Source organism: Notolabrus celidotus, chromosome 18, assembly GCF_009762535.1.
Source record: "Notolabrus celidotus isolate fNotCel1 chromosome 18, fNotCel1.pri, whole genome shotgun sequence".
Classification (NCBI taxonomy): domain Eukaryota; kingdom Metazoa; phylum Chordata; class Actinopteri; order Labriformes; family Labridae; genus Notolabrus; species Notolabrus celidotus.
In genome coordinates this window covers 31,557,060-31,567,541 of record NC_048289.1, presented here as the reverse complement: position 1 = coordinate 31,567,541, position 10,482 = coordinate 31,557,060, and the positions used below count along the sequence as shown (strand labels likewise).

Here is a 10,482-nt window from a genome sequence, read left to right as displayed (position 1 = left end):
AAAACGACTGGGCACATCCTCCACAAGGAAGTAGATTTTAAGTTTTAAACACAGGCTGCTGACTTTAATATTTTGTGTTTCCAGGTGCCAAAGCCAGGCGAGGGCCACACCGCCCATGCAGAGGCTCCCCAGGAGGCCGCCGGAGCCACGAAGCAGGTCTCCTACAAGACTGAGATCATAGGAGGAGTCCCTATCATCACCGCAACACAGGTAACACACACACAGTCATGTGAGTGGGGTTAGCAGCTGTTAGCAGAAGCAGCCCGGCAGGTTTGGTCCTGTCTGCGGTGGTATGCAGCTCTGACACATGACCAGACATGCATCAACGCAGGCGAGTGATGGCAGGCTTGGATTCTGTAGCCTGAAGACGCTGACTTTTGGAAATGTCCAATAACAAGAGCGTGGAGCGTCTTCAGGACAACGAGGGAGAAAAGACTGAGATTAGAAAAGGTTGAAGACTTGTTCCTAGCACTGTGACTCATATCTGTGTGTGTGTGTGTCTGTGTGTGTGTGTGTGTGTGTGTGTGTGTGTGTGTGTGTGTGTGTGTGTGTGTGTGTGTGTGTGTGTGTGTGTGTTGCAGGAGCAGGGGGAGGGGCAGAACGGGGCGGAGCGCGGAGGTTTGAAGAGAGGTCAGAACCAGCTGCCCTACTATCTGTCCAGAGGAGTGCAGGATCAGGGCATCATCAAGGCCGGATACTGTGTCAAACAGGGAGCTGTGGTGAGAGTACACACACGCACACACACACACACACACACACACACACACACACACACACACACACACACACACACACACACACACACACACACACACACACAGGGCCCAAAGATAAGGGTTAAGTTTTGGTAATTTGTCCTGGCTTTATTTCAAACAGACAACACTCAAATCAACACTATAGCGTTCTAAGCCTATAACAGTCTGAGCCTATAACAGTCTGAGCCTATAACAGTCTGAGCCTATAACAGTCTGAGCCTAAAGCAGTCTAAGCCTATAGCAGTCTGAGCCTAAAGCAGTCTAAGCCTATAGCACTCTAAGCCTATAGTAGTCTAAGCCTATAGCAGTCTGAGCCTATAGCAGTCTGAGCCTATAGCAGTATGAGCCTATAGGAGTCTGAGTCTATAGCAGACTGAGCCTATAGCAGTCTGAGCCTATAGCAGTCTAAGCCTATAGCAGTCTAAGCCTATAGCAGTCTAACCCTGTAGCAGTCTGAGCATATAGCAGTCTGAGCCTATAGCAGTCTGAGCCTATAGCAGTCTGAGCCTATAACAGTCTGAGTCTATAGCAGACTGAGCCTATAGCAGTCTGAGCCTATAGCATTCTAAGCCTATAGCAGTCTAACCCTGTAACAGTCTGAGCATATAGCAGTCTGAGTCTATAGCAGTCTGAGCCTATTGCAGCCTGAGTCTATAGAAGTCAGTCTGAGTCTATAGCAGACTGAGCCTATAGCAGTCTGAGCCTATAGCATTCTAAGCCTATAGCAGTCTAACCCTGTAACAGTCTGAGCATATAGCAGTCTGAGTCTATAGCAGTCTGAGCCTATAGCAGTCTGAGCCTATTGCAGTCTAAGCCTATAGCAGTCTGAGCCTATAGCAGTATGAGCCTATAGGAGTCTGAGTCTATAGCCGTCTGAGTCTATAGCAGTCTGAGCCTATAGAAGTCTGAGCCTATAGCCGTCTGAGTCTATAGCAGTCTGAGTCTATAGCAGTCTGAGTCTATAGCAGTCTGAGCCTATAGCAGTCTGAGCCTATAGCAGTCTGAGCCTATAGAAGTCTGGGCCTATAGCAGTCTGAGCCTATAGAAGTCTGGGCCTATAGCAGTCTAAGCCTATAGCAGTCTAAGCCTATAGCAGTGTAAGCCTATAGCAGTCTGAGCCCATAGCAGCATAACTAAGACCTGGTCCAAGCCTGATCCAGCTCTAACTATAAGCTTTATCAAAAAGGAAAGTTTGAAGCCTACTCTTAAAAGTAGAGAGGGTGTCTGCCTCCCGGACCCTGACTGGTAGATGATTCCAAAGGAGAGGGGCCGCCCCGTTGTCAGTGGGAGGCAGTTCATACCTGATAATAAGTCTGTGCTGCACTTTATTTTGAAGGACATGTGTTTCCTGTGACACAGTGAGCCTGCAGCAGATCTTTGTACCGGTCGTTCCCCGTCACTGAACACAGATTACAGATTTCCATTTTTCATTTCCTCGAAGGGTTAAACTTTAAACTCACTGATGTTTTAATGTTCTTCTTTTTTAGATGAAGAACTGGAAGAGACGGTACTTCATGCTGGAAGAAAACGCTCTCAGCTACTACAAATCTGACCTGGTGAGAAAATGTATTTTCATTTGAGCGAACTGACCCTTTAAAAAACAGAGATCTGCAAATAGATTAGAGGTCACACTTTGTCCACAGGGGGTGCCAAAATCAACTCAAACCATCACTTCCTTACAGGAGCTTTAATCATGAGCACACACACACACACACACACACACACACACACACACACACACCCACACAGCTCTCTGAACAAAATGCTGAGAGTACAAAGACAATGATGTAGATTCAAAGACAGAAAGTAGGTGAAAACTCACACATCTAAGTGTGAGTGTGAGTGTGTGTGTGTGTGTGTGTGTGTGTGTGTGTGTGTGTGTGCAGAGTGAGGCTGGTTTAACCCTGAGTGAGTTGTGAGTCTGTACACGCAGTGGCATGCGTCCTGAATACCTCCTCATATGATCCATGTGTGGACAGATAAGCAAGTTCTTACCACAGCCGCATTGTACTTAACAGACACACCCAGTGTGTGTGTGTGTGTGTGTGTGTGTGTGTGTGTGTGTGTGTGTGTGTGTGTGTGTGTGTGTGTGTGTGTGTGTGTGTTCATTCATAGAGTGTTTGCACTTTGCAGCATTTAGCAAGTTACAGTAGCAAGGACAAACTTCCTTTAACAGGCAGAAACCTCCAGCAGGACCAGACTCATGTTAGACACACATCTGCTGAGACCGTGTTGGAGAGAGGGATAGAGGGAGGTGAAGAGAGAGAGAGATGATAGTGAGGAGACGGATAGTAGTAGTTGTAGCAGCTGGAATCTGGCACGTCCACAGCAGCAGAGATCCAGAGGAACCTACGAGACAAGGGAGCTCAGGGACTCCAGAAAGGTCTAAGAACAGAGAGAAGAGAGGGAGACCAGAAGAAAGAAAAAGAGGAGAATAAATCGGGAAGGAATGACAGAAGGAAAGAACGGGGTGAGAAAAGGAGACAAAGGATGAAGAAACAAAGAACAAAGAGAGAAAGCAAGAAAGGGAAAAATAAGAAAAGAATAAAAAAAAAACGAAAGAAAGAAAGAAAGAAAGAAAGAAAGAAAGAAAGAAAGAAAGAAAGAAAGAAAGGATGGAAGTAGGAATGAAAGAAAGAAGGAAGGAGGGAAGGAATGGAGGAAAGAAAATAAGAAGGATGGAGGGAAGGAATGAAGGAAGGAAAGAAAAGGAATGAATGAAAGAAATAAAGAAGGAAATGAATGAAAGTAAAAGAAAGAAAGAAAGAAAGAAAGGATGAATGACAGACCCCAAAAAAGGAATCTACAGCAGAGATCCAGAGGAACCTACGAGACAAGGGAGCTCAGGGACTCCAGAAAGGTCTATGGTTAGTAACTTTAATGGGACAGGAAGAGTTAAAGTGAGAGACAGGCAGAGAGAGGAGAGAGAGGGAAAGACAGGATCCCAGTGTGTCAGTCTAACTCACACTTACATGATGTTCTTTACCTTCATCCTGCAGGAGAGAGAGGCTCTGAGGCTCATACCGTTAAAGGAGATCCACAAAGTCCAGGAGTGCAAACAGAGGTGAGTGAACGTTCCTGTCAGCATGCCGTCACCTCTCCATCAAACATTCATATTAAACTGATGCTTCTGTGTTTCACAGCGAGCTGATGATGAGGGACAACCTGTTTGAAATGGTCACCAGCTCCAGAACCTTCTACATACAGGTAACAGAACGTCATCACACACCTTCAGAGGTTAGAGTTTCACATGTTGATCTATTAGGGATGGAGACAGACGTCCAGTGCAGGTATCATAGTGTTTGCAGCACTCGTCCCTAGAAGAAGGAAAGAAAAGGTCTGTCAGGTGCAGAAAGATAACACTTCCTGGTTCTGTCTCTGTTTCAGGCTGACAGTCCAGAGGACATGCACAGCTGGATCAAAGCCATCTCAGGTGCAATCGTGGCTCAGCGCGGCCCCGGACGCTCGGCTAACACTGTAGGTATCGAGTCAGACTGTTTGGGGGGAAATCAACTCTGAAGCATGCTCGAGCTTTCTAAAGACAGAGGAGGAACACAAGAGACTCAGGGATGTAGTTTAAGTTACAGACACTTCAGCCAGATCATGTGAAGGAATGAAAGGAGAAGGAAGTGATTTTAAAAATGAAAATAAAAACAGGAATGTGCAAACTCATATCCAGGCTGAGCATGAACATTTCTTTACATATTTAAATATCTTTATTTGAATTCTTCTGACTTTAAACGATAAAATCTTTGCACAATAACTACCTAAGTGTGCAGATATCATCACATTTAAATGGCTCAGTCTTGGAATTCAGCTGCAGCAAACCTCTGACTTTAGTGAGCAAGAAATGTGCAAAAAGAAACTTATGAGGTCGACATGAAGAGTGTAAGATGTTATAAAGACAGAGCATGAGGGTGGAAATAGAACGAGCTTGATGGAGTTAGATAAAGTGATCAGATGAACGTGTGTTTTGTGTAAAAATGGATGAAAATATCTTTTAAATATCTCCTCTTCTTCCTGCTGATCAGTCTGCATGTTCTCATGTTATCTGATGAAGTGGCGCCCTCTGGTGGCAGAGAGTCTTACTGCAGCTGACAGGTTTAAACACTGAACTTGTTTGATCTGATTATTTGAAGGATTAGTCTGTCTGATTCTTTTGATTATTGTCTGAGAATTGAATTTTATTCATCACAATGTTTCTGCAACATACACACACACACACACACACACACACACACACACACACACACACACACACACACACATAAACACACACACATGCACACACACACAACTCCTGAAACTTTGTCCCTGTCTCTCTCTCCGTTCTTTCTCTCCTTCAGGCTCTTCTCTCTCTTTTTTGAAGAGTTTCTTTCCAAAACCACAAAATTAATAAAGAAAACAGAAAAAAGAACAACATCAGAAAACTACTTTGGAAAAATGAGACACCTGATTTGAAATGTGCCAAACATCAGCCCAAAATCAGATGTTTCTTTGTTTTTTTAAAAACCACCATCTTTGTCCAAGTGGAGTAAATATGACTCTGATGCTCTGACTGATAAGAGATGACAGAGCTGTATAGAAGACGTGTGATTTGGATCCTCTCTGGTGTTTTGGAAAGGAGCTCTTCTCCTCACTGTAACTGAGCTGTGCTGTAAACTGTTGTTTTCAGATCCGTCAGGCCAGAAGGCTGTCCAGCCCTTGTATACAGAGGTATACTCCATTCTGCAGTGGTGAATGCAGCACGTATGTGACCCCCAACCCCCTCTCCCCTCCCACAAACCTCCTTCATCCACCCCAAACACCAGCCTCTAATGTAGCCAGCGTTTAACCCGCACTCTGCAGGAGCTCTCTGAGTCTGTGTCGGTGTATCTGCCTGCAGAGAGCTGCTGCTAACATGAATAGATTCACCTCCTGCAGCTTCAGCAGAGGAGGAAGCATTTAATTAACAGCTTAGGTGTGCTGAAAGGGAAGGTAGAAGGATGATTGTTTTTGAGTTTCAGCCTAAAGACAGTCAGGAAACAGGAAAACGTTATATAAGAAGTGAAAGCACCAAAGTGACGTCACATTTCATCTTTGAGTTAATGTTTCAAAGCCTTACATTCAGCTGCCATCTTGGTTTTTGGGAGCCAACTCACTGTTATATAAAACATGGACAGCACAAGAGCTACCACAAGTGAAGCCAAAACTTTAAGAGCTTTAGTTTGATGTTAAAAAGAAAGGATGTGAAGTTATGACCGACGTCTCTGAGGCTCCAGAACCGTGAGCACTTAAGTTAGCGATAGCAGCGTGACGTCAGACCTGCAGCTCCACCAGCGAGCTCGCTTCTGTGCATGCATGTAGCACCCATCCCAGTCAATATTTTGGCTTCACTCTTCAGGAGAAGGATGCAAGTCTTCCGTTCTTCAGGTGCTTTTAAATCGACAGGTGTTTCAGTTTGAACAGCGACCCTGTTAACTGGAGACTCTCAGCCGGATGCATCCCTCATAAACGTCTTTAGACCATCATTAAATATCTGATGAGGATATTTTGAAAGCTTAATAAAAACTAAACTAGTTTGCATTCCCAGGAACTCCCTCTGTGTTTCAACAGATGTGTAAACTCCACAAACACTGACATGTTCAGCTGAAGGTCTCCAGTTTACAGGGTCACTCTTGTGACTGGAACACCGGGAGCTGACAGAGACACATTCACACTATCAGGCTCAGAGAAGACCGATGTTCAGGAGGTATTAAACCAAGTGAATCACAGGAGTGTGGGATGTTATGGTGGATGGAGGGTGAAATAAAAACCCCACACCCAAAGTTCCTGGACCTTTGGAAAGTACCATCCCCAAGAGCAGAGGCTTTTTAAGGGGAGATTAACTACCCAGGAACTAAAGTTAGGCCCTGGTTCCTGCGATCGAAATGCGGAGAGTTCCTCAAAAAGTTAGTTTTTATTCAAATGTCCAAATATCCTCATCAGACATTTAATGATCATCTAAAGAAGTGAGGGATCTATCTGGCTGAAGGTCTCCAGTTAACAGGGTCACTCTTCAGACTGGAACACCGGGAGCTGACAGAGACGCATTCACACTATCCGTCTCAGAGAAGACCGATGTTCAGGAGGTATTAACCAAGTGAATCACAGGAGTGTGGGATGTTATGAGATACAAACACTGCATGTACTCTACCAATTAGAGACTTTCAGCATTGCAGGCCCCGTCCCCAAAGTTCCTGGACCTTTGGGAGATTAACTACCCAGGAACTAAAGTTACACCCTGGTTCCTGCTGTTGAAACGCACCTTAATATACAGTCAGTGCTTCATCCAGGTTTATAGATTGCTTTGGGAGCTACTCGTCAAACACAGGGTGTCTCCTCCTTAAAGCAAACACTGTTTCTGCAAAGTCAGAGTGAACAGATGTAGATTTTGCAATTCCAAGAAGAGGAAGAAGTTTTTGTAGGACTTCTTTTTTACTGTGAATTAATCTGAAGACCTGCAAAAGCAGTTTTTAGGAAAATCCCACATTAAAAAACTTTTATTTATAGCCTTTAAAAGGAAACTGAGCGATACAGTCCAACCATTTCTGAATCAAAGAGGAAGAAAACTCTTCATTTATACTATTTATTTGTTCCAGAACTCACCCTGGCTCTGTTCTGGACTTTATACTTTATACTTTATTTGTATTAATGACTCTGTTTGTTTCATATTTTAATAAAGACTGCAAAAACAACATTTGCAAACTCTCCTACGTACAGTTTGGCAACCAGTGCAGTCACTCCCCCTGGTGGCCGTCACAAGAAATGCTGAATCAAGGCGCTGCATTCACTTCTTATATACCGAATGAGCTGAGCTTAAATATTCAGGACTTGGGAGTTCTCTATCCACCTGTTCTTCCTTTCAAATTTAGTCCTCAGTCCAAATTCTTGCTTCCTCCTCCTTGTGCACAATTTGGTCGCACTCATGCACGGCGTCCCAAGACGTGAACGGCGTGATCGTGAAGCTGGATCAGTCAGCTGTTAAAGCTCACAGTCTTCAGGGTGCCGTCACTCCTAGTTTGAAAGTAGTCCACTAACCGTATAACAAAGATCCAGACCCTAGAAGAGAGACCAGTTGCTTCAGGCTCAAAGCTTTGGATGTTTTCACGGCTGATGCTGTTTGTTTGCAGCATCCTCATCATCCTCATCCTCCATCTTCATCTTCACCATCGTCTCCTTCCTGCTCCTTTTTGATTTTCATCTCATATCATCTCACACATTTTAAAACATCCATCCATCGGTGGACTCTCCTTTCATTCTAACATTAACCATCATCTCTGTCTCTGTCATGTGTCATCACTCACTTCTGATTAACATCCGCAGCCTCCCCGTCTCCAGCAGGACCGTGAAACACCAAGTCATCACGAGCTTCTCCTTTTCCTGCTGCTAACCCTCTGTCATGTTGTCTCCCTGTTTCTCCTCTGTGTGTGTGTGTGTGTGTGTGTGTGCGTGTGTGTGTTCGTGTGCGTGCGCCTGCTTTACAGAGAGTGAGGTGTGACAGTGACGTACTAACCCTCCCCAAATGAGCCCCGCTGCCTACTTCCTGCCCCTCCTCCACCTGCTGCTCATCGTCCAATCACCAAGCCCCACTGCCTCTCTCCGCTTCCTTTGCCACCGCCGCTGTCTGACCCCGCCCTGCTCCCCGGCAGACGCAGCATCACTTGTTCGTACGTGTCGCTTGTAACTGCATGCAGCACCCGTGCTACACTCTGAGAGCACTGCATGTCCTTTTGGACCGACAGTGTGTGACCTCATGAATTAAGCCGGCAGGTAAAAATGTCCTCATCACTTTATGACATGTTGGATCTCTCAGACTGCAGAGAGAGGGGGAGACCTCGTTTTGAGTTTCTATATCCTACAGAATCAGAGTCTGCTTCATATCTGTCGATGTCAGGTCAGCTACCTCCATCTTTAGGCTTCACCTCTCTGCATCCTCTTCATCAAAGTAGTCTGAGCATTGTCCTTCACCTCTCTGCATCCTCTTCATCAAAGTAGTCTGAACATTGTCCTTCACCTCTCTGCATCCTCTTCATCAAAGTAGTCTGAACATTGTCCTTCACCTCTCTGCATCCTCTTCATCAAAGTAGTCTGAACATTGTCCTTCACCTCTCTGCATCCTCTTCATCAAAGTAGTCTGAACATTGTCCTTCACCTCTCTGCATCCTCTTCATCAAAGTAGTCTGAACATTGTCCCGCCATTATGCAGACAAGCCGAGTCTAAACCATAGGTTGTGAATAAAAAGGACAGCGTTGCTCCACCTTTTCACGTTGTACCTGTTCCATTGTGCAGCCAGAGTCTGCGCTGTAGAGAATTTCTATGTTGCCACGGTATGGGGCGCCGTTTGTAAAGTTGTGCACACTGAAAATAACATCAACATGTTAGCTCCACATGTAGCTCCAAAACATCATAAACATGAAGGGAATTTTTAAAAGTCACTTTTTTATCACATTTAGAGGAGTATATGTGATCTTCTTCACATTGAATTTTGTTGTGAAAAAAATATTAATAAAATAAAATAATAAAATAATTGTTAAATCCAAATGCTAAATATATATATAAATGTTAAATGTAAGTCTAAATATTAAATCTAAATGGTAAATCTAAATCTAAATGTTAAATCTAAATCAAAATATTAAATCTAAATCTCAATGTTGAATCTAAATCTAAATATTAAATCTAAATGCTAAATCTAAATATTAAATCTAAATCTAAATGTTAAATCTAAATCTAAATGTTAAATCTAAATATTAAATCGAAATCTAAATGTTAAATCGAAATCTAAATGTTAAATCGAAATCTTAATGTTAAATCTAGATCTAAATATTAAATCTAAATCTAAATGCTAAATCTAAATCTAAATGCTAAATCTAAATATTAAATCTAAATCTAAATGTTAAATCTAAATCTAAATGTTAAATCTAAATCTAAATGCTAAATCTAAATGTTAAATCTAAATCTTAATGTTAAATCTAGATCTAAATATTAAATCTAAATCTAAATGTTAAATATATAGTATAAATGTTAAATGTAAGTCTAAATATTAAATATTAAATCTAGATCTAAATGCTAAATCTAAATGTTAAATCTAAATCTAAATGTTAAATCTAAATATTAAATCTAAATGTTAAATCTAAATCTAAATGTTAAATCTAAATCTAAATGCTAAATCTAGATATTAAATCTAAATCGAAATGTTAAATCTAAATCTGAATGTTAAATCTAAATCTAAATGCTAAATCTAAATGTTAAATCTAAATCTTAATGTTAAATCTAGATCTAAATATTAAATCTAAATCTAAATGTTAAATATATAGTATAAATGTTAAATGTAAGTCTAAATATTAAGTATTAAATCTAAATCTAAATGCTAAATCTAAATCTAAATGCTAAATCTAAATCTAAATATTAAATCTAAATCTAAATATTAAATCTAAATCTAAATGTTAAATCTTAATCTAATAGATTCAGATTCAGACAACTTTATTGATCCCAAGAAGGGCAATTCATTTATAGCTTACTATACAACATTTAACATTTACAACACATCCATCACATGTACATGCTACAAGTCAAGCATTGGATCAATAGTGCCAAACCACAACCAACATTATCTCAAGACTCTTTTACAAACAGAGCAGGTCTAGACCACTCTATGTCAAATCATGAACAGAGACCCAACACCAAGACCGGATCAGACTCAGTCTG

The 10,482-nt window shown here is 42.0% G+C and overlaps 1 protein-coding gene across 5 annotated transcripts in view; it reads left to right on the top strand.

Annotated features, from left to right (window-relative positions):
- The window catches only part of LOC117830536 (pleckstrin homology domain-containing family A member 1-like), a 28,759-nt gene that overhangs the window by 12,389 nt on the left and 5,888 nt on the right, over positions 1-10,482 (top strand). Inside the window, exons 6-12 of one of the 5 annotated variants that reach the window (XR_004634795.1) lie at positions 85-210; positions 582-719; positions 2,243-2,311; positions 3,755-3,819; positions 3,899-3,962; positions 4,143-4,232; positions 8,261-8,443. Coding sequence is in view for 3 of the 5 variants with exons in the window: in XM_034708687.1 (XP_034564578.1) it covers positions 85-210; positions 582-719; positions 2,243-2,311; positions 3,755-3,819; positions 3,899-3,962; positions 4,143-4,232; positions 5,431-5,504 (626 nt within the window). In the remaining 2 variants the exon portion in view is untranslated. Of the gene's footprint in view, positions 1-84; positions 211-581; positions 720-2,242; positions 2,312-3,754; positions 3,820-3,898; positions 3,963-4,142; positions 4,233-5,430; positions 5,505-8,260; positions 8,547-10,482 lie in introns of all 5 variants that reach the window. The other 4 variants (XR_004634796.1, XM_034708688.1, XM_034708687.1 and 1 more) reach the window with 4 other exon arrangements.